This window comes from Podarcis melisellensis, assembly GCF_964234715.1.
Source record: "Podarcis melisellensis genome assembly, chromosome: 1".
NCBI classification, from domain to species: Eukaryota; Metazoa; Chordata; class Lepidosauria; order Squamata; family Lacertidae; genus Podarcis; species Podarcis melisellensis.
In genome coordinates, this window is record NC_138528.1 from 65,513,239 (window position 1) to 65,537,965 (window position 24,727).

The 24,727-nt window shown below is 44.6% G+C and overlaps 1 protein-coding gene across 5 annotated transcripts in view; it reads left to right on the plus strand.

Moving 5' to 3' along the window:
- The first annotated feature begins 1,718 nt into the window (after positions 1–1,718).
- The window catches only part of SYT9 (synaptotagmin 9), an 80,311-nt gene continuing 57,302 nt past the window's right edge, over positions 1,719–24,727 (plus strand). For 4 of the 5 annotated variants that reach the window (XR_014167185.1, XR_014167186.1, XM_081906867.1 and 1 more), the window contains exon 1: positions 1,923–2,170. Coding sequence is in view for 3 of the 5 variants with exons in the window: in XM_081906867.1 (XP_081762993.1) it covers positions 2,023–2,170 (148 nt within the window). In the remaining 2 variants the exon portion in view is untranslated. Of the gene's footprint in view, positions 2,171–24,727 lie in introns of all 5 variants that reach the window. The other variant, XM_081906869.1, reaches the window with a different exon arrangement.

Here is a 24,727-nt window from a genome sequence, read left to right on the forward strand (position 1 = left end):
TACATATTAAAAGCATGGGGGAGAGGACGGGACCCTGATGCACCCCACAAGTGAGAGCCCAGGGGTCTGAACACTCATCCCCCAACACCGGCCAAGGACACGGCCCAGGAGAAAGGAACGGAACCCCCATATAACAGTGCCCCCAGCTCCCAGCCCCTCTCGACGATTTATATTGTCTATCACAATTTATATCGTGCTCTGAACACTCTGTTAAAAGTGGAAAGGCAAAGTATAAATTGGGGAAATAAATAAGTGTACCGGGCCTCCATGATGTGACCCAACATAACCTGAAAATACATAGTATTACTTAGCAGTATGCATGCACTAGCGTGTGAAACTACTTCATGCAATTTCACAAAATATGGGGGGGGGGCACTAGCAGGTGGTAAGATTCCTCTGGGGCACCAGCTGGTACTTTAAGGATTAGCAGGTATATGTGTGCAGTTGAACCAGTTGGAAAATACTGACCCTATTTTGATCAAATGAAAAACAACCTCATGTGCGGCAAATTTTGTCTGTTTCATCCCCCCCCCCCCACTTAGCAAAATGAAACACTTAGTCCCCCCCCCCCCACTTAGCAAAATGAAACAGAACCACCATTTTTAAAGTGGCTGATGAAAAGCGGGTGAGAGGCTTTGTGTGGCTTGATCTTTCACTGGAATAAAGAAGGAAGAGAAGCATTTTGGCCCAGAAACCGAAGCCTGCACATTGTAGACTGAGGGGGGCGGAGAAAATTGTGTGTGAAGAAAAACTGTGTTGCGAAAGGAAACTTTTTATGAGAGAATTGTTTTTAAAAGCACCAAGATTAGGAATCAGCTTTGTTTTATTTGCCTCAAGAAAACAGCACTTTCTCTTCATGTGGCTCCCCAAGTACTTGAGGAGAATTCCACACGGAGGCAGCTGCTCCACGTGTGTGCCTGGAACGTCAAGTCTCCAGCAGCGGCGTAGCGTGGGTTGTCAGCACCCGGGGCAAGGCAAGTAATTTGCGCCCCCTAATCCGGGGCAAGGGAAGTAATTGCTGGGCTCCCCGCGCCCAGCAACCCGGCGAAAGCGCCGCACTTCCACCACTGGCCCTGCTTCCACCACTGGCCCCTGAACCCCAAGGCTGAGGCTCATGGCGCGCACCCCGGCTTGCAGCTCCTCCGCCGCCCTTCCAATGGGGCAGCGGCCCGCAGGGAAGAGCAGGCACGCTCTCTGTCCCCAGCTGAAGCCGAGGGGGGCTTCTGGTAGCCCCGGGGTGGGAGGCGGAGGGGGGTCGCTGGCTGCAGCCGCCTCGCCTCGCCTCCGTTCTCCTCTCAAATCAGACACAGACGGCTGCTGACAGAGAGGAGAAGGGGCGGGGGCGGAGAAGCGCAGCGTGGGCAGCGGGAGGCGGCTGGGGGGGGCTCGCAAGAGAAGCGAGCCCCGCGGGACTGAATCAGGTTCCTCTTCCCGGCTCCCGCAAAGCGACGTGCCCGTCTTGTGCTCTCCGCAAAAGGCGCCAGATCAAAGCGGCAAACGGTACAGATCCACACCACGCCCCCCGCGGAACAGTCGTGCCCTCCACATCACAGGCAGCTCAGAGTTAAACTCTGCGCCCACGGGGAAACGCCGAGCTCGCCTCAGCCTGGGCGCTGGGCGGAAGGAGGCGCCTTCCCTATTGGCGCCGGGCTGCTGCAGTTAGGCTCGCGGCCGCCAGGGAGAGCCGTTCGGGCGCCGCCTGGAGCCGAGCGAGGCGCGGCTGGCTGGGCGCCTGGCTTTGCGCGCAACTGGTGGCGGGGTCCTCCTTCTCCTGCTCGTCCGGGCGGCGTGGTCACGCCCGGCGGTGGCGGCTCCTGCACAGTGCCGAGGCCGGCCAGGCGAAGTTGGGCAGCGGCGAGGAGGGGCGGCGTTGCTGCTGCTGCTGCTCCCTCTTCCCAGTATGCCGGCGTCTCCCCAGATGCCTCGGCGGCGACGGCAAACGGGCGGCCGGCAGCGGCAGCCGAAGAAGCGCGTGTGAGCGACCGGAGAGCTCCTCTCCACTCACAAGGATGCTGGGGGGCGATGCCTGGCGGCAGGGAGGACGAGATTTGCCAGAAAGCGCTGAAGCTGCTGGTCGAGCTCTGCTCCGACGGGACGGTGGAGAACGACCGCTGCCTCGAGTTCAACTACTACCTGCGGGACAGCGGCAGACCCCGGCCCACAGACTCCGGTAAGCGCCGCGATCCTGGGTGGGGGGGGGCCGGGAAGGAACTTCAGCGGGACAAGGGGCTTCAGTTCCCTGGGTTTGGCGAGGTGGCGCGTCAGTGATTGCTCGATCCCATCCCTCCCTTTTTCAGACATCTCCCTCCGCCCTGATTTTGAGGCGACCAGGACTTTACCCCGAAATGGTGAGGCCGGGGTTGATGTTCCCGGTCTGTGCAGCCAGAGAGCACGCCGTCCTCCTGGACACAGCGCCCAACCCTAGTCACATTTAGGCGCCAAACCCATTGGTTTCAATGGAATCTTACGTGCTGATTTGAATGGATGCAGAAATGAATCCTGTTGATAATCACAGAACTTGCTCTTAAGCATGGCTTTAGGATCATGGGTTTGCATCCTGATATTGGACCTGCTCACTCAGAGGGAAGTCCCTGGGAGTTGAGCGAGAGTTGCTCCCATGTAACACGTGTGTGTGTGCAGTGTTGCAGACATGGTCATGGGGCAGAGTTAAGGTACCATCTCGGAACTATTTTTAGATCCTGTGAATTTCTGTTGCTGCTGTATGACCAGCACGTATGCAGGACTGTCGGAATAAACACATCTCCAGGAACCAAATCATGGCTGTGGGACCAGGGCGGTGTGTTCAAAAGGCATCACAAGCTGGGAAGCTCTTAAGCTATTCAGATCTTGCGGGAATTGTTTCTTTGCCTTGCTTACACAAGCACGCGCACGTGCACAACAATCAAATAAAATGTGACAGAGCGTTAAATTGCTCTTCTGTATCTCCTACGAGTAATATAAGCATTTTGCAATATAACACATCTCTGTACCGTTGGTTTCATTATGGAAATCAACTGGCAGCATACCTTGTTTTCTTTAAAACATGTTTCGGGGGGGGGGGGCTGATTGTATTGGGACTAACGGAGCAAAGGGATGCTACTATCGTTTAATTAGTTGTAATCCTTTTGCTGGATAGCATAGAAGTTGCTTGCTTCCTGAGCTATTTGAAAGCTAGCAGCTAACTTTGGAAAGTTGATTTGACCAGGATCAGGATTTAAGCGAGGTGGGCATGCTGAATTGTTAAACTGATAGGTGCTTCTGTTCTGTCTTGAAATGACTACTGAGCTCTGATCCTGAGTATACTTGTTTGGAAATAAGTCCTCCTGAAATCACAGAGGATTGACTTATGCATAAACGCACTTAAGATGTTGCAGGGTGGAAGGTAGAGGCAGGATGTTATACTTTGCAGCAGATGGGTTTTACGTTATTGCTTTTCTTAGGAACAATTCTATACTATGTTCCATGGTAGCATTTTTATTCACTGACAAGCTTTTGAGTCCCCTCCCTCTTGTTTACTACCAGAGAGACTGCATACCAGCCTCTTGGGCTGATTATGGGATTTATGTTAGATTATGTCTTTAGTGCAGTGCCTTTGGTTTCTTTTTGATAAACGTTCTGATTTAAATGTTTATTTCTTAAAGAAGCACCTCCAGCTGCTTTGTTGCTGCTCTACTTTCTGCAAGAATGTTGATCCATTCTGTGGCTGCTGAAGAAGATCAGAGATCTTCCTGATACAAATATGCACATATATCAGGATAAATCACCAAAGGCCTAAGCTAAATCTGCATTGTTTCTCTGTGTGAAATTTTATCTAGTGCACATGCAGCTCCCAAGGACGTCTTTAGTCCGTATTGCTCTTCAACCCATTTGCACTGGAAACATAACTGTTCACAGGGCTAGCGTAGATCATGCACTTAACACAATATGATGCACATGAAGTGCTCTCATTGTATATAATACCTGCCTTTGCTTTCCTGATGATTACTTTACTACTAAACTGTGAGTATGGGAAGCTACAAAGAAGTGCCTCCTTAGTGGCATTTATATTCTTCTGAAACTGTGGGTTACTAACTACAAAGTTTATTCTGCTGAACTTAGCGGGACTTCAAGGGGGGGGAATTTTGGATCACGCTACTGAAGTTATCCTATTTACTTACAAATGGAGCCCTGCAACAAGATGTTACAGTGTGCCACAGGTGTTACCAGGGCCTGTGGCTAAGTAGAAGGGGGGGGGGAGTTAACATTGAATACAGGAGTCCCTCTCTGTTGTAACTTGGAACTTGATTCATGTATGTTTTATTTATATTGTTAGTTCTTGGACATTTAAAGGGGAATGCAGTTCAATTGAACTGATGGATTTGGCCTGGAATGAGGTTCCAGAAGGAAGCTTAAGGAGCTGGATTTTTACTTCAACCTGAGATGTATGGGGTATTTTTTACTGGAAATCCAGAGCAGCCTCAGTAGCTCTGTCCAGCAATGTTAACAGAAGACTACTGTGTCCCGTAAGTCTGCAGTGAGGATGCAACACTGAACTGCACTGCATATTTCTCAAGCCGACCAGCAATGTGGGAATAAAGGCAATGGATAATACCTCAGCAGTGCTGTTGAAAACTGCTCACTTAGCTTGAATCCAACCTTCAATTGGGGTCTAATACTTCTGGAGATCACTGCAGAGTTGTTGTAGATCACTCAGAGCCTAAGCTGCAATAGTTCACATGAACTACACTGCAGGCCTGTCATAAACCATTTCCTCTTCCACAGCCTTTCCAACTTGCAATATGGTGGCGATGAATTGCATTTGGGGAAGGTGGGATGTGGTGGCTACACTGGTGTCCAGTCCTGGTTACACAGAAACCTTGGATTTCTCCATTGGTTTCTTTAGGAAGCTCTCACTTCTTCTGTTCCTAACAACATTTAAAAATAGCTTCTCGGTGTGAACCAGCAAATGAATTCTCTTTAGACTATAAGAAGATTCTCTCTATACTTCTTGTATTTGTGTCTGTTTTTCCCCATTCCTTTTAGAGGATGAAGGAGAAAGTGACAAATAGACTGAAGGACAATGGAGGAAAAGACCTAATGATATTACTGTGTACCTTCTACTCTCTCCTTTAATCTTCTTGCCTTGTTTCTTAGCTAGCTGATCAGCAGTTCTTGAAGCTGAGCAGCCAGGTCCATTTTCTTTTCCAATTTTCTGTGGCTATTGAGCATACTTGTTCTGTGTTGGGCTGTTCTTGGGTTCTCCACCTGCCCTGGGGGTGCTTTTCTTCTAAACATTTTTTGTACATCTGCAAACCTTGAGGTTTCCTTAAGCCTGCTAATACCTCCTCTTGTGTGTGGATGCCCCCATTTTAGCTAAAACTAGGTTACAGATGGCCACCCAACCTCTGCTTAAAAACTTCCAAGGGAGGAGAGTGTACCACCTACCAAGGGAGACCATTCCACTGTCGAACAGCTCTTTCTGACAGAAGGTTCTTCCTGTTGTTTAGTCAGAATCTCCTTTCTTGTCACTTGGAACCATTCATTCAGGTCCTGCCCCCTCCAGAGCAAGAGAAAACATGCTGCCTCCATCTTCCATGTGACACCCCCTCAGATATTTGAAGGTGGCTACTCTATCTCCTCTCAATCTCCTCTTTTCCAGGTTACACATACGCAGCTCCCTCAACCGTTCCTCTCAAGGCTGGGCTTCCAAGACCCATGATCATCTTGGTTGCCCTCCTCTGCACATGTTCCAGCTTGTTAATATCCTTCTTAAATTGTGGCACCCAGAACTCGACACAGTACTCCAGGTGTGGTCTGACTAAGGCAAAATAGTGCGGGTGGCACTGTGGTCTAAACCACAGAGCCTAGGGCTTGCCGATCAGAAGGTCGACGGTTCGAATCCCCGTGATAGGTGAGCTCCCGTTGCTCGGTCCCTGCTCCTGCCAACCTAGCAGTTCAAAAGCACATCAAAGTGCAAGTAGATAAATAGGTACCGCTCTGGCGGGAAGTAAATGGCGTTTCCGTGCGCTGCTCTGGTTCGCCAGAAGCGGCTTAGTCATGCTGGCCACATGACCTGGAAGCTGTACGCCAGCTCCCTCGGCCAATAAAGCGAGATGAGCGCCGCAACCCCAGAGTTGTCCATGACTGGACCTAACGATCAGGGGTCCCTTTACCTTTATGACACTATATTTCTGTTGATGCAGCCTAGTGTAGCATTAGCTTTTTTGCTGCTGCATCACACTGTTGACTCATGTTAAGCCTGTGGTCTACTAAGACCCCTTGATCCTTTTCAGAACAGAAGCTGGAGCCAAACCACACTGATCTTAAAATGAAGAACGGAATCTCCTTCCACAGCACTGCTGAGGAAAAAAAATTCCAATAAGCAAAGTTTCTTTTTCTGCCAATAAGCTCCACGGAGCTTTAAGTCACACACTGTGGCTCTTGCTAGGCAGAGTAGAGACCCTGATACCGTGCTTACCTGGATATTGAGCTGGGTCTCTATTCTGCCTAGTAAGAGGCAAGGTGTGTGCCTCAAAGCAACATGAATCTTATGGGGAGAAAATAAACTTTTTTTGCTGATCAAAATCTCCCTGCCTCAGCAAGGAAGCCTATTGCTATGCTGGGTCTGTCTCTAGCAAGAGGCATGGGGCTTGCACCTTGCAGATTGTGCAGGCAGAAAGCAGCTTTTACTGCAAAGTAAAGCCCTTTAGGCAGCTGAGAGGTGGCAGGGGCTTATGCCTTGGAGATGAGCAGGCAGGAAATGGCCATTTACTTTGCAGTAAAGTGCTGCTTCCTGCCTGTCTTGATATATTAAAGAGTGAAAAAATATGAAAGCTTTATTGCGGTCTGGAGTTCATACCGATAAGAGACAAAATAACGATATATCGCCCACCCTAACTTTCCTGTGACAGCCCTTAAGATATTTGAAGATGGCTATCACATCTCCTCTCAGTCTCCTCTTCTCCAGGCTAAATGTACCGCTGTTGACTGTGTTTGGTGCTGTTTGCCTGGCTTATAGTATTGGGGGTTGTACACGCAGTCCTCATAGAGTGTGGACATTCAGCTAAGACCCCTATGTACTCAAGACCTCGTTGCATCTTCCAGTACAGAAATATGCACAGGTCTTGTTTGCTGTGGGTGCCGGGGCTTAATAAAACCATGTATAAATACAACCTTCTTGAGTGGTTCTTGACACATTGCTTTCCTAAATAATGAGATACACTTCTGTGCTTTCAAAGTAAAATCTATGCATTCACATGGCTTTATATTTGTTGCTATACATGAAGTGATATGTACATGTTTTAGGACTTTGTATTTAACTCACTTTTCAGTGCTTGAAATATCACTGTGTGAAGAACACATTAAAAGAAATCCCTGTGCTGTGTGCTTTTCTGGCCATGAAGTCGAATGTCTCATCCTGGTTGGAAAACAATATATTGAGTTTACAAAAAAAAGGAAGGTAGTGTTCTCTGTAGCTCGGCAGAAACCCATCAATAGTAGACAGGCCAAAGACAGCTTGATTTATTCAGACAAGCCGTCTCATTGAGTTAGTAGAAGGCAATTAATGGGCTCTGAAGAACGTCTCTTCAGGTTTTCGAGGACTGGAAGAATGGTGGCAACAGCATGGAGCCAACTGAGGGAAAAAATACCTTTCTAATTAGTAGCTTGACTCCAACATTATTAATATTTTAGCTTAATTCAGGTAAAAATGTTTGCATTAGGGGATTTGGTCTTTATAGGGAAGGTTGCTAAGAAGTATATAAGATGGTTGATGTTTCAGATGAATAAAATAAATGAAGAGCAATCATTTTTACTACTCTTTTACACACTGCACACAGTGAGTTCTCAGTTAAATCAATACTTCATTTAAAGCCCATGGTTTCCTGAGTGAGAATGAGCCTCTGTACAAGCAAGTGCCCCTGCTTAGGAATGTGCTTCCATATGTATGGCAGGGTGGATGCATGTATGGAAAACCTGTTTCGCTTCCACATGCCCTTACAGGATCCTTCACTGTGCAGAAAATGTGTATCCATAGCTTAATGCTATGGGGGACACATGGGGATGCATACCCCTAAACATTTTGTGAATCTAAGTTTGGCCTCATTGAGGGGCAGTATTTCAGTATGAGTAGGAAAATGAGTACTCCTAAACATATATATTTTTTAAAACATATATATATATATATTTAAAGGAAAAAAAGCAGTGGCTTAATGTAAAACAATTTATTTGATTTGTTATATTTCTTTGATTAGTGTATATATTTCTCATTCAAATGAATCCCAATAATTCCCAATTGTAAATCCCAGTTTACAAACAAGGAATAACAATAACATGATGGAACGTAATCGAACATCACAAATACAGCATAAATCACATAGCATAATTAACAGATCATCGGTGAAACAGTTACACTCTATAAAACACTCTTAACAAAGCAACACCTAAAAGAATAAGTCAAACCTCACAATTAAAGCAAAAGTCATAATATGCGTTTAGCAAATCAATACAGCATTTATCATCTATAAAACAATACTAACAACATTAACAATATAGCAGCCAAAAAAGAAACAAAGCACTGTTAAGTTCATACACACACGCTCTGTGCCCCGTGACTCATAAACTATCACTCTATTTATCACATTAAAACACAACAACATGATGCCTGTGGCAGCAACTCCCTTCTGAAGGTTCTTCAGGCTGGAGGTGGGGCAGCACAAGTGAAACCACCCACCTGCTGATGGCAAACAAGAGTATCTTTCCCTTCACAGTTCTTCCTCTGGAAACAGCTCCCTTATGAAGGCTCCCGGGGCTGGAGAATAGGCAAAGCAGGTAGGAAAAGCCATTACCTGCTGGCCAACACAGAGTCACATAGTCCTATAGCATGTGACCCCAGCAGTAGGCAGCACTATGGCAATGCACTACAGTTAAGCTGTCATTTCCCTTGTAAATATTGACCAGCTACTGTCTGAAATATGATGAGTACAGATTCAGCCTAACTGATCTTGAAGCATCAGTTTGTTTTTACAGAAATGAAGAAATGTCATTGATCTAGTTTCAACATATGGTTTGTCATGATGGGAATGAGTTGCACTAAGCCTCAGTCTCCTTTCCCCCCTGCTTCTGATCACAAGATCAAAAGCTTTCATTTCGGATTAGCCACAGCTTGTCATTTTGTCCAAACCCAATAAACTAGTAAGTCTAAACTATGGTTTGTTTGAAATAAGCCAATTTTGAAGGTGTTGGCTGGTTAAGGGAAAATCTCAGGTAATTTATCTGATATTTTCTTACATTTATATTCTCTCTCCTTTTCCATCATGGAGCCCAAGGCAGTGTACATGTGGTTCCCAGGAAGTCTCCCATAGATCAAATCCAACCCTGCTTAGCTTCAGCAAGGTGGTAACCTCATGTGCAGCTTCGCACCATTCCCTGGGATGTTGTGTGTTTACCCCTCTAAGGTAATTGCATCGGTGCAAGAGCTGCAGTTAGAGTAGAAGCTTCTATCCTATCAGCTTTTTTAAATGGTCAAAGTCCATAGTGCCATGTCGAATGTGCCCCTTGTGGAAGACGAGGGCTGCCTTCCATGTAGGCAAACTTCTGGAAGTTGCATGACAGTGCTGGGGGGGAGGGGCAGAGGCAAAATGGGTGGAGCAGCAGATGTGACTGTTACTTTTGCATGGTAGGCTGCATTCCAGCCATGGAAAAGTCAGGTTTCTGCACACACACACACACACACACACACACACACTGCCCTCCATGCAGGCAAGCAAGAGACATTTTCAAAGAGTACACTTTAGTCAAGCAAAGGTACTCAAGAGAGAGTGGAACAGCGGTTGGTAAGGAGTGTAGCTGTCAGGGACTGGCTGGATGAGGAAGCGTGGCGGGAGCCAAAATATCTGATGGGAATTGGACTGCAAAACATCTGGATAACTGCAGGTTGGGGGAAGGTTGCATATTCTCTGTTTTTAAGAGCCAAGCATTGCTATTGCTATTGTTATTATTTACCTGGGTTTTTGGACCTCAATTTTCTGCATATTTTTAAGTTGGGGTAGAGTGGAGTTGGAGCTACTCATTTTGTGTGTGTGTGTGTTATATGGGCATTTTGTAAATTGTCCAAGTAGTAACATTTACAGGTTTATGGATGCCTATCTTCCTGCAAGTATCCTCAACCCCACCTGCCCAACAAATACCAGGGACATGGAGCCAGTGCAGGAACATTGAGTATGCAATGGCTGTATTCAGTGCAGTAACAGCTTCTTAAGTCCCATCTCCAGACAAGGCACATAACAACCTGGAGTTATCCAGATGTTTTGCACTCCAATTCCCATCAAATAATTTGGACTACTGTGAGCGTTTTCTCTAGGGTAGCACCTGTTAACATTGGTGGGCATGCATGACCTGGACCAAAGTTGTGACCTGAGATTGTCAGCCATGAAAAATGGTTTTTAGCAACTGCTGTGCTCTATACTCTTCCCCCAGAATGGGCCTCTTCCTTGAGAAACTAGTAAGGATCTGACCCTAGGAACTTTCCATTAAAAATTCATAAAGGTCATAGGAGACTGTGGTGAAGCCCCAGAATAGGATGAAAAGAGAGATCAGGAAATACTTATGCAGATAAGGATGATAAATAGAAAGGCCAGACCATTAATCATGCTGAATTTCATTAATGCCACACTGAGTGGAAGAATGAGACTACCAAAACCAAATAAAGCTTTCTCTTCCTTATTGCCATGCTGGGCTGCATATTTTTGAAGCCCAGAAAACAAGCCAGTGGGCCCGCTGCTACTTATTTATATTAAAAACAGCTTCTGACAAATTACAGTGTAAATAGATGCTGTTGGTTTAACAGAGGATATAGGATTTTTGGAGCTTGTGAGCAAAAGGAATGAAAAGTCACATTTGATCATTTATTCAAGTTAGGAGCAGATGCTTAGATCTAGGAAATTAAAACCCCCACAAAGTCAAGGATGTCAGATAGGCTCTGAATGAACTGTGTGAGACATTTTTATGCCAGTGGAATCAGGGTCTTGTCATTAATATTTTACTTGTATATGTGTGCTCTTATTTCTGCATGCAGGGCGGGCGGGGGAATAACCTAGCAGCATAAATTATCAACAGGAAAACTAAAAGTGAAAACACCCTGGATAGCATGTATTTTGAATGTTCTCTTGCTTGTATAGCCTCTTACTGTATGTGTATCATATGTGCACAAAATACCTAATTCAGTTTTGCTTTGCATTATGCTTGATAAAGCTAGTGGGTAGGGTGTGTTTTGCTTGATCTGTCATCGAGCAGAATATTTCTAGCAGAGAAGCCTAGCCATATAAGTGGGGAAGAAGCTTATTCCTGTGCAGCATGTGACCTGGTCCTGACTTGAGGCATATACAGTGGTGCCTCGCAAGACGAAATTAATTCGTTCCGCAAGTCTCTTCGTCTTGCGAGTTTTTCGTCTTGCGATGCACGGTTTTCCATAGGAATGCATTGAAAATCAATTAATGCGTTCCTATGGAAACCGCCTTCCCCCGACCTCTTCTGGCTTCACTTCTCCGCTGTCCGGGGCGATTTAAAAGCCCCTGGGAAGGCAGGCAGGGGGGACAAAGGCTTTCTCGCCCCGCCGCTCGGCTTCGGGACATCGTTCCGATGCCGGGCGGCGGGGGAGGCGTTCCTGCCCCACCGCCCGGCATCGGGACGATGCCCCGAAGCCGGGCGGCGGGGGGAGGCGTTCCTGCCCCACCGCCCGGCATCGGAATGATGCCCCGAAGCCGGGCGGCTGGGGGAGGCGTTCCTGCCCCGAAGCCGGGCGGCTGGGGGAGGCGTTCCTGCCCCACCGCCCGGCATCGGGACGATGCCCCGAAGCCGGGCGGCTGGGGGAGGCGTTCCTGCCCCACCGCCCGGCATCGGGACGATGCCCCGAAGCCGGGCGGCGGGGGGAGGCTTTCCCGCCCGGCCGCCCGGCTTCGGGACATCGTTCCGATGCCGGGCGGCGGAGGGAGGCGTTCCTGCCCCACCGCCCGGCATCGGGACGATGCCCCGAAGCCGGGCGGCTGGGGGAGGCGTTCCTGCCCCGAAGCCGGGCGGCGGGGGGAGGCTTTCCTGCCCCGCCGCCGGGCTTCGGGACATCGTTCCGATGCCGGGCGGCGGGGGAGGCTTTCCTGCCCCGCCGCCGGGCTTCGGGACATCGTTCCGATGCCGGGCGGCGGGGGGAGGCGTTCCTGCCCCGCCGCCCGGCATCGGAACGATGCCCCGAAGCCGGGCGGCTGGGAGAGGCGTTCCTGCCCCGCCGCCCGGCATCGGGACGATGCCCCGAAGCCGGGCGGTGGGGGGAGGCTTCAAAAGCCTTCCGGGGGCTTTTAAATCGCCCCGGACAGTCCCGGGGCGATTTAAAAGCCCCCGGTTAGGCAGGCTTCAAAAGCCGTCCGGGATAGCGGGAAGCGCTTCCCTGCTATCCCGGACCGCTTTTAAAATGCTGGCGGTGGGGAGCAAAGCCTTTCGCCCCCGCCGGCCTTCCTGGACCTCTTCTGAAGTCCGGAGGGGGGGAAAAGGCTTTGCTCCCCACCGCCAGCATTTAAAAAAAGGTCCCCGAGATTTCCCTATGGGCTTTCGTCTTGCGATGCAAGCCCATAGGGAAAATCGTCTAGCGAAGCGTCGCAAAAACCGAAAAACCCTTTCGTCTTGCGGGTTTTTCGTCTTGCGAGGCATTCGTCTTGCGGGGCACCACTGTATTGCAATTCAGATGACACTACAGTGGTGCCTCGGGTTACATACGTTTCAGGTTACATACGCTTCAGGTTACAGACTCCACTAACCCAGAAATAGTTCTTCAGGTTAAGAACTTTGCTCCAGGATGAGAACAGAAATTGTGTTCCGGCGGCGCAGCAGCAGCAGGAGGCCCCATTAGCTAAAGTGGTGCTTCAGGTTAAGAACAGTTTCAGGCTAAGTACAGACCTCCAGACGAATTAAGTACTTAACCTGAGGTACCACTGTAGTTGCTCTGGGGCTGTCCGTTGTGTTAGTACCATTATGTAATACTAGGGCTTTCACATTTAAATTTCAGTAACATTGGCACTCCATATTCTGGAACAGGAGAAGAACTAGGGTGGAATCTGGTGGGTCATGGTTGCTGAGACTGGGAAGGTAGGTCAGTAGTGAAAAGAAAAGAAAGAAGAAAAGAGAAGAGAAAAGCTTAGTTCAGCTGGGTCTGAAACTTACTGCCTTATCAGAGCCAGATATTGGTGACTTACAAAGACAGTTTTATTGTGAGGACCATTAAAATAATGTATGTTAGGCATCCATTGATTCTGTGATATTTTTGAATAAGAGACTGGATTTTTCAAACAGGGCTTAAGTAAGGATAACCAAGTCTATGCAACCTTACACTCCCATGGCTCCCTTCTGGCAATCTGAGGGATTGCAGCTGCTGCCCCTGCCCTCAAGAAAGGATGAGGGATCACACTTTAGATCGCCTCCTTTTAATATGGCAGGTTGCAAGCACTTTGCCACTTTAGAAAGAAAATTGTGCTGGGGTGGGGCATGTAATTGGCTAGGATAGCTCTAGGCCACAGGGGTCTAATTTGGCCCACAAGTCCATTCTCTGCAAAGCACATCCATTGGCCCCATGTGACCTGTGGGGCAGGTCAAGATGTAGCTGCAGGGGAACAATTGGGAATTGAAAGGGCACTCCCAGTTGTTCCTTAGCAAGTGGGTATCACTGATAGTGCCTATCAGCTGATCGGCACCACCATTGAGCCCATTTGAAGTTGTCCATTTGCAGGTTTGGTTTGAATTCAGTCTGCACAAGCAAACAGGCATCCTTTACCTGCAGCTTTGCAGTCAGATAGATTGCCACTGGAATCATGCAGCACAATGTAGTTGCAAAGAGCTTGCAAGATGCCACTTTAAAGGAGGCAGCCTGTGCCACTTAGGACCCTCACCTCAATTTTCAAGAGGTTTGGCAGCTCAGAGGGGCATTATGTTCCTAATTAAAATCACCAGTCCAAGAGGAATTGCTCTCAATATAATATTTTCCCTCTGTGATGTTACCTCATCTTCCATGCCTATTGACTGGCTGAGATGAAAAAGAGATTAGAGGAATTAAATAATGCTGCAACAGCATAGGGAAATAATGGCTGTAAACAGTGCTGGAGTAAAAAGGATTTAGGAAAATGTTTGGGGAATAAATGCCCACAATGCCCTCAAATTGTTCCCTTGCAAACATTTGGTGCAGCCTATTTCACTTCCTTCATATGCCTTTGTTTAATGTGAAGAATCATTAACTGGGGTTAAATCCTTAGAAAATGTGAAGCTGAAATAAGCTAAAATAAATAACCTTTTCTTTTAAAAGATGCCTTAATTTTTAAAGAAGGAAAATATATAATATTTTATGCTTGAATAACTCAAAAGTGATTCAACTGATTTTGGTCAAACATTTTCATAACGGCACGAGCTCTTAAAGATTAATTTAAGCATGACAAATTTCAGCCGAAGGGGAAGAACATTTATAAAGTCGAGATAGTGAGGAATTGTGGGTTTATAGGTGGAGTAACTCTTTCAAGCTGTGGCTTAGGATGTAGTAAGTTAGCTATGATGGGATTGAATTAGGGGCACACTTACCAACATTTTGATGCCTCTGTCAAAGTGCAAATGGACTCTATAAATGACACAGACATCCTGGTTTGGTAGCATTTTATCCGTGTTGCGCACAGTTATAAAGAATTCAATGAAGTGCAGGATGGCAGCAATTGAGCATTCTGGCAAAGCTTGCAAATGAGCCGGTAGCTCTAAAATACCATAGTTTTCCCCTCCCTGTGTTTATGTAGGGCATGGGTAGGCAAACTAAGGCCCAGGGGCCGGATCCGGCCCAATCACCTTCTAAATCCGGCCTGTGGGCGGTCTGGGAATCAGCTTGTTTTTACATGAGTAGAATTTGTCCTTTGATTTAAAATGCATCTCTGGGTTATTTGTGGGGCGTGCCTGGCATTTTTACATGAGTAGAATGTGTGCTTTTATTTAAATCGCATCTCTGGGTTATTTGTGGGGCATAGGAATTTGTTCACTTCTCCCCAAAAAAACTATAGTCCGCCCCCCCCCACAAGGTCTGAGGGACAGTGAACCAGCCCCCTGCTGAAAAAGTTTAAAAGTAAAGGTAAAGGGACCCTTGACCATTAGGTCCAGTCGTGACCGTCTCTGGGGTTGCGGCGCTTATCTCGCTTTATTGGCCGAGGGAGCCGGCGTACAGCTTCCGAGTCATGTGGCCAGCATGACTAAGCTGCTTCTGGCAAACCAGAGCAGCGCACGGAAAAGCTGTTTACCTTTCCACTGGAGTAGTACCTATTTATCTACTTGCACTTTGACGTTCTTTCGAACTGCTAGGTTGGCAGGAGCAGGGACCGAGCAACAGGAGCTCACCCTGTTGTGGGGATTCGAACCGCCGACCTTCTGATCGGCAAGCCCTAGGCTCTGTGGTTTAACCCTGACCCCTAATGTCGGGCATCATCATTGATCCCAAAGGGCTACACAGATTGTATAAAACTCTCCTCTCCAACCTCTTCCACTTAATACTCCATGACGTGCTCGTTCTTCCTTCACTTTAATCTGAAGCTTTCATTAATGACGTTGTGGTCAGACTCAAATGAAAATAAATGGGGGGGGGGGGACGAAACACTGTACACTGAAAATATATAGGCTCTAAACTGATGCAGCAGTGAAGGTGTTAAAATATTTTCAAAATATGCATTTCTGGAAGATTTGAGTTGAAAGGAAGTGACTCATTATACATATAGAAACTAATGGGGGAGATCATTAAAGACCCCAAAAACTATAGCTGTATCCACTATGCTATAAAACATTTAATACAGTTTTATTGTTTAACATTGGTAAATTGGTATGATTTTGTCAAATATATCTCACTGGTCCTTTTAAAACTATAATTAAATTGGGACAATTTTGACCCAGATATTGCATTAATCAGTGCTTTTTTTCTGGAGGTATTCAAGCGGTACCAGTACTTTTTTTCTAGAAAAAAAAGCTCTTTCATTAATAATATGTATTTTACAAGGGAAGGAGGGTTTAAAGCATGCCCCCAAACATGGTTCCATCGTCCTTTTTTTTTTTAGGCACTTAAAAGAGATATGTTCAACTTGTCTTTAACATTGTACTTGAATTAATTGGCTACAGTGAACATTAACAGTAAAGGGACAGGCTCTTAACCTAATTAGTGTCAGTGGTTAATGTTCAAGTACTCGGGTTGCAAGGCAGAAAAAGCAGTAACTGCCAAATATCTTTGGAGACACTGGCTAAAAGATATCTGTTAATGGGGGTCTCCCGGCTTTCTGCAAGCAAGGTTGGGTCCTTCTAATTACTGTTTTACATAACTGTGACAATGTGGATTTTAATGGTATTTGTGGCTTCTACCAGCAGGCTCATAACTTTCAAATAACACCATTTAACTGAGAAATGGGGAAAGCTTTGTCCTGATACTTGTGAGGAACTCGTTTGTTTGTGTGATGTCTTTTTACTTCTCTTCGTCAATGCTGTTTTAAAAAACTAAATCATGTGGCAGCTCTGCTATGCCCTTACAGACCTGTCAGTCTGCCTCTGTTCCCCTCATCTGTCCTATGGAAGGTGGTAACAAGAGCCTAGTTTACAGGTAATGCAAGTGACAAGCTTTAAGCATTTAGGGGGAATGTCGTTTGAAAAGAAATTGCTTCCATAATTAAAATACCGTAGATGCCAAGGATGGGTGAAAAGGCTAGAGGCAGCTTCAAGGTGGAACCCAGAACAGGGCAATACAGTACCCGCCTCTCACCCACAGTCCTCCTTATGTGGTCATGTGAGTAGCAGGAAAGGAGGAGGGAGCTGGTATTCAGGGATTGTTCTGGATCCGCATACCCTCCAATATTCTGCAGATGAAAACAGGCAGATTCCTCACCCCCCCCAACTGAACCTCATTTGTGTCTCCCCCTCAAGCATTTCCTCACAGAAGAAGGGCAAGTGCCACCACAACTACAACAACAGGACACAGCACACACACCTTCTACTGTCCTGAGAAAACTCCTTAAACCCAATTTTGTGTTATTCTTTGCTAGATTTACAAAAAAGAAAAACACACACCAATAAATACATTTTAGAAAGGGGCAAGATTAGATGCGGGTGCACAAAGCACTTAATAAGCGCTCCACTCCCCCTTTCTTTCCGCCCAGGGCAGCCCTGCCCTCTGCCTGCCCCTCAGAGCTGGCGCGTCACTAGGGGCTGGGCCTCGGTGGCCACAGCCTCTCATCCTCCTCGCCTTCTCTTCAGCAGCCACTGTGAGTTACCCAGGGAGGAGGCTGGTAGTGGCAACCATGGAGAGGCCACGGAGAGGCAATGGGGCGCTTCTTTACAGCCACAGCCGCTGTCATCGCTTGGGACAAGTGCCAACTCATTCTCCTCCCCAAGCTCAACAGCAGTTGCACTGGCAGGGAAAATGGGGACATTCAGGGATCAAATCAGCAGCCCTGTTTAGGGAAGTTTTTAATGTCTGATGTTTTATCATTTTTAAAATATTATTATTATTATTATTATTATTATTATTATTATTATTATTATTATTATCATCATCATCATCATCATCATCATCATCATTAATTCTGTTGGGAGCCACCCAGAGTGGCTGGGAAAACCCAGCCAGATGGGTGGGGTATAAATAATAAACTATATTATTATTAATAATAATAATCATAATTCCAGGCCTGTCCCTGGAAAATCAGGACATTTGGAGGGTATGGATCCCTCTCTCCTAAATTGGCCAGAAGACAAGCCTGAGGCTGACTTTTGACTACCATTTCCTAAAGAATAAGAATAAGAACTGTATACCTCCCTTCACCTGTAAATCTCAGCGGTTCACCACATAAAAATGCAAGTTAAAAAAAACCACAAAATACATAGTAAAATAAAGAATTAAAACAAAATGAATGAAGGTCATCATTTTATCTACCTTCCACCTGACATCACATATGATGATGGGAAGGGGCAAGTGGGTGTGGTTTGGGAAAAACCCAAATGAATTAGGCCCACAGAGTGGATATTCCCAAACTCTGGGCTAGATGGACTAATAGTCTGAATTAGTTCCAGTTACAAATAGGTAGCCGTGTTGGTCTGCCATAGTCAAAACAAAAAAATTCCTTCCAGTAGCACCTTAAAGACCAACTAAGTTAGTTCTTGGTATGAGCTTTCGTGTGTATCTGAAGAAGTGTGCATACACACGAAAGCTCATACCAAGAACTAACTTAGTTGGTCTTTAAGGTGCTACTGGAAGGAATTTTTTTGTTTAGTCTGAATTAGTATAAGGCAACTTCCTATATTCCTATAAGTTGCTATGTATTAAGTTTCCAAGAGGCAAAAAATATTATTTGCATGCCTATATTTCATTCGCAGGTGAATCACCTTTGCCTTGACCAAGAGTGGATTTCAACATAGCCCTAAATGGGGTCCGCACTGCCCTTTGATCACAGCATGTTGAATCAGACCCTGTTGCAAAGCACAACTTGAATGTTCTCCCGCAGCCTCAGTACCCAGTCTATAAAATGGAATTACAGCAACTGCTATTGGAGCATTTGCCAGCACTGTTGTAAGAACAGGCAAAGAAGATTTACAAGCACTTTGCGCATTTATATTACACAGGTGCTTATGTATTAGGTGAAATCTGCTGCGCTTAAATTACTGACCCTCCATAAGGGGAAGGCCGTGAGTCTCTCCCAACTCTTGCCCTGCCCCTGCTGTTCCCACCTGCCTTTTTTATGCAATCTTCAGAATAAAAGGCAACATGTTGCACAAGCCTGTGGTTCCTTTGAAAACATTTGACTCCAGAGGAGGACATCTGGGATAAATGAATTGTAAATGCTGCCATTAATTATTCATCTTAAAAACTAAAGCAAATGTCACAAGAAAATAATAATAGGAGTCAAACTGCAGGTCACAGTTGTTTTCAGTATTTCTGTAGGCATGTTTGACTCCGGTTAGGCATTAGAGTATCAAATCAATCAATTTATTTTCCCCCCAGTGTAAACCAAAACCACCAAAACAAAAGAAACCCAAATTAAATAGATCTCAGATTTATAATTTTCTGATCGAGTTATTAGTAAAGACAACCAGTTCAGTAAAGCTGCTCACCTTCTGTTTCATCTTTTTAAGAGAGATGTCAGGGAGAAATGCCAGCCTTTAAGCCTAACCCATTGAAGTCATGATTTTTATCTTTGGGTGAGATCCTGTACTTACTTACCTAGAATCCACCTCATTGAAGCAGCAGTGACACTCAGAAACTGGGAGAGCAATGCAGCCCTACCCATGCCACCCCACCACTCACTACTAACTATAGCAATGGTACCCCCCCAACCCTTTTAAAAGCAAAGGTTTTTGTGCTTTGGGAGCGATGTGTTAGCCTGTAATACAGGCACTCCTGAAAAATAATTTCATGTGGCTTGAACACATCAGAGGATCGTCCTCTGCCTTCTCTAATGGTTCCCAATCTAGACCTATTTGCACACGGGAATAGGCTGTTGGTTTGCTTCTGTATCTGAGGATTTTGACTTGTGAAAATATGATGATCTCTCTCATCTTTGGCTTGGTCTGAAACGTTTTCCTTCAGCTGACAGTGCTGGAGCAGAGTATATTATTTAGGGAGTCTCAGGGTGTACGTATGTACTAGCAAAATGGTGGCATTCGCCACCAAAGCAAGTAAATCATGTTTCTCATCTCAGTGGTTTATGCTTAGTGGTGAAGAGGGCCTATACTAAGACCAACTTTGAGAAAACAGGACCTATATGCTCCAATTGTGACTACAGACAGATCTCTGCTTTAAAATGTGAGCTGTTTTGTGAATAAACATTTTTTCTTTTACTGTTTATGTGTTAAAAGTATAATAGCAACATAGGTATCAGTGAACATATATTCACTACATCTTATCATTTGTTTTGAAAGACTGACAAATTATTCTGTGCAAGCAAACATAGTAGAAAATTGAATTGTGTGTTGGGCTTTCCTTCTGGTGTTTTTGGCTACTTACGATCTTCTACTCTTCTCCTGTGACCTCATGAAGAGGACACCCACACATTGTAATAATTGCTGTTTTTACCCCCATTTTATAATGTTGTTATGCTGTTTTATTGTTTCAGTTATGGTGTTCCATTGTTTCTTTGTTATTTCATGCATACCCTTAGAGACTTTTAAATATTAAGTTGCTTAGAAATGTTTTGAAATCTATAAATAGAAAATAAATTGGGGTGGGAAGAAGCTTCATTTTGTTAAACTGGTGATTTGTGGAAAGCTGCATTCAGTAAAATCTGTGATACCCAAATGCTAGTGAGGATGAAAACGGGCCAATGCATCTTTCGTTGCTATATTGCCAGATTTTAGGAATTTTGAAGAATAAATAAAGATTAAGAAATAAAGAAATATTTGTTGCTTGATTTACTGTTCTAATCTGTGATACCCAAATGCTAGTGAGGATGAAAACGGGCCAATGCATCTTTCGTTGCTATATTGCCAGATTTTAGGAATTTTGAAGAATAAATAAAGATTAAGAAATAAAGAAATATTTGTTGCTTGATTTACTGTTCTATTAAAGAAGAAAAAAGTTCCTCACTTTTAGAGGACACCTGGTTTATTTCCACTTATTTATTACATTTATATCCTACCCTTCCTGCAAAAGGAACAGCAGGTACCGCATTAGAAGCATTTACTTATGTGCAAGTATAAAGGGAGAATGACTTTTCTAAGATGGAGCCTGTCCTCTACAGGCTTCATATGCTGTTGTATTTTAAACAGCTCAGCAAATCTTCCAGTCAGTTAATCGGGGCACCTTTTTAGTCAATGAATTTAATCTGTTAATGTAGCAAATTAACTCACTCAATGTTGTCATGCTATTTAAGTGCTCTTTTCCTCAGTTCTGTTCCCTGCTTGTGGGCAAACACAACACCATGTAACTTTCCTGTATCCTCCTGACCGACATTTGCCCCAAGCCAGACCTTTGTGTCTCTTTGGATGGAGCTGCCATATTGAGGATTTCCCGTTTTCTTATGCGGAGAAGGAAACTCTGAGCACACACAACATGTGCATGGAGTTGCTTCCTCCAAAGTGAAGAATAGGAAATTTCTTGTGGACAGGACAGTCCTATATGCATAGCCTGGACACCTGAAGCAAATTGTTCCATATATCTTATCTCCATTGTCCCAAGAGTAACTCCTGTGTGTGTGTGTGTGTGTGTGTGTGTATAAATCTTTAGATCTTTAAATTAAGATTTCAAAAGACAGAATTAAATGCTTTGTCTGTCATGCTTTATAACTGCTAATTAAAGGTGGTAGCGAAGTAACATGCCATCCAGCCTTCAAAGCTCTTGTCTTAGCACAAGCCTTCTTGTTTTCTTGTATGCATTTCTTGTTTGTTCATTTGATATTATCCATTCTTTTCTTCTCGTATCACTTTAGGGATTAAAAAGAGTGGAAATGAGTCATCTCAATATTTCCGCAGCCTCATTTTCACTCTTTTCTTTTCATTGTGCCTTTTTTCTTTCTTTCTCTGACCTTCTCCCACGTAATTAATACTAATTAATTAATTAATTAATGTCTGGAAGTGCAGTTTAGTATACCAGGCGTCAAATAGAGCTAAATAGATAAGAGTTTGTACCAGAAAGGGCATGTGGGAAAGACAGCAGAGGAAATGGTATATTCCATTGGACCAGCTTGGGGATTTAAAAGCGAGACAAGTTTCAAAAAATGGGATTCAGAAATCCATGGCCAGGGGTGATGGGGCTCAGTAGGGAGGCATAGCCATTTCTATAGCTGCTGCTTGTGCCAGACTAAAGGTGAGACGAGTGGGTCCTGCGCTAGCCCTGAGCCCTGTGTCAAAATGCTCCATTTCAGGGTTTTCCGCAGGCTGGTACCAGTGGCATCACTGCCAACACTACCTTCAGCCTACTAGTTTGGCAGGCATGATAGGGCTCACCTTTTTGGTGGGACTTCCCTGCCAATGGCAGAGTTCTTCCAATGGTGATGGCCAGGACGGGGGACACTTCCACTCCATTCAACTCCTCCCTCCACATCGAGGGTTTGGATTATCCTGTTATTTATTTTATTTAGAGCCTCTCTAGTCCACTCTTCATTAAAAATAATCCCAGCATAGGGTACAATGTGCAAAACAAATACTTAATGAAAAAGCAGATTTCACAAAATCAGTATGATATTAAAGCTTATCATTGCAAACCACAAATCAACAAGTCAGGGCAAGCTGCTGACTTCAGAACTAGTTCAGCTAAATACTGATAGGTGTGTGTGTGTGTGTGTGTGTGTGTGTGTGGTTTTTAATTGGCACCCAAAAGTCTCATGGGTTGGTGCCAGTCAAATCTGTGAGAGGTGGGCATAACACAATAGGTTACATCACTCTATCCATCCTTGTACTTTCTATTATTTTATATAGACGAACTCTGTCTCACATATACAGTCACAAGCTGTGAGTCCTAATTTGGATCAGAATCTCCACATCACCTCCACTTCATTGAAAAGGTGAGAGAAATCCATTCTTTCACCACCATCACTGTGCATGACAGGTTTACTAAGGGGTGCTATGGAGTGATTAATTAGTGTTAAGTTAACTCAAGTGTGAATTCTTAAGAAGTGGCTATAATACATGTACAGCAAACATGATGAAACACATTTAACAATAGTACTAAGCATTCATACTGCATTTTAGAAGAGCTTTAATGTTTTTGGTGCTTCCTAAAAATATTCTTGTTCAGACGAGCCTATACAGATGCTTAGAAAGTTGAGGTAATTTTAATCGGCTTTAGTACTTTAACTTTTGTACGTTTTAAAGTAGGGTTGTAATTTTTTTGTTTGTTTTATTGTCTTGTCTTTTTGTAAACCACTTTGAGGTTTCTTACAATCAAGCAATGTATAAATTGTGTGAAATAAATTAAGGAAGGAAGACTTATGGTTTCCAAAAAGGGTAATTTTTCCTAAAGTTGCGACCAATTTTCAGGGCACATTCTAAGCATTCTGATTAAGAGACACACCCAAGGTATTTTTTTGAGGGAAACTAAAACTTGTGAACTTTTTCCAGAGGAATTGGATCTGCATATCTTTTCCAAACTCGGGAATTAGTGTAGCTGTCTTCTATCAGAAGCTTTTATTGTGTCCATTTCGGTAGAGGCTTCCCATATAGTTTTCCCTTTCTCTGGGTTCAGACAGCTGCCCATTCGCACCACCTTCGTTTTTAGGCTTAAATTAATAAATGTGAGCCATAATGATCTGCGGCCTTAAAAACCCCTCATTGCCTTCTCCTCCCCCAGTTAGTTGTTCATATGAGGTACTGACATATCATACCTGGTTGAACAGCTGACTGGCCTTGCGGGTGTGGAGGAACTTATGAAGAGCTAATAATAAAGACCCATCTGACCAGCACTGCTATGGGGAAAATTTGCCTTCCTCCCATCAAAAACTACTGCCTTCTCCTTTCATTGTAGTCTCCCCTGACCTGCAACTCCTGTTGTTTCTTATTTTGTTGACAAGCTGCCACTGTGAGCAGAGATCATGAACATTTAACTCATGACCGTATATAAAAAGTTATTTCCTATTGGTACCCAGAAATTAATTCCTTCTGAACTGCCAACTGAAAAAATACTCATAACATCTACTTCTGGCATGCCAGATGTTTTTAAGAGCAAAAGAAAAGCAAAAGTACATCAGGCATTAAAATGGCTAATGTGGTATCTTAGGTATTATTCCCTGGGCTGTGGAGTCAAGAATGTATTTTTATTTTTCTATTTTTTATTATTAATTTTCAAGAAGTAGGATATAAGCATAAGCATGACATTATCCAAATTTTGTATAAAATTTATAATATTTTGTTCATTCATATTCAAAATCAGATTTTCAAATGGTGTCTGTGGTCTAATAGCCTGAAACTACTGAATGTGAGATAGACTAATAGCCTATTCACATCACACCCCTCCATTCTTTCCATGATCTATGGAAGTATGTGAATGAAAGTTTTATCAAGTAGGCTACCATCCACAGTCCTTACATTGAACTGGGTACCTTAAAAATCTGTATAGAAGCAACATTAGCTACGGTATGCTCCAAAGCTTCAAGTGTATTTAGAGTGATGTAGAGATTGAGACACCAGCCTTGATTGTTTTTGTCACTGGTATGAAGTGCTCTACTAACATGAGCAATGTAACACCTGAAATGGAAATTTGTCCACCTAACCCACGGTGGGTTTTTAGCGAACTTCTATTGAAGTTCTAAATGTACATTCACATGGGCTAGCTCTGCCGTTAGACAGAGTGAGATGGCTGTCTTAGGCAGTGGAGATATGAAGTGCTGTTTAGGTGTTAGCGGACAGACCCGTGCTGCACCCCATTAGCTAGACTGCACCCCTAAGATAACCTGGAGAACACTGTCCCATCACCAGTTCAGATGGCTTTTGTGCATGGAGCTGTGGAGCAGGGGGAAGAGGAGCTTGCTCTTTTTTTTCAGGCGGTAAAATTTGTTGGGCCAGCCCCGACTGTCACAGATTTTTTACAGGTAGAAATCATTAGCTCTTGGTTTATATGTTACATTGCTCCCACTAATGCTAGTTGATGCCAGTAATAGAACAACTAAAAGCTGCAACTGAAAGAACAACAATCGTAAAAGACACCATACCTCTTTGTTTGTAAACTGTTACAGTTGTGGTGTTTCTGGTGACAGAACTCTGTAACAAAGAGGGATTCGCCTTTTTG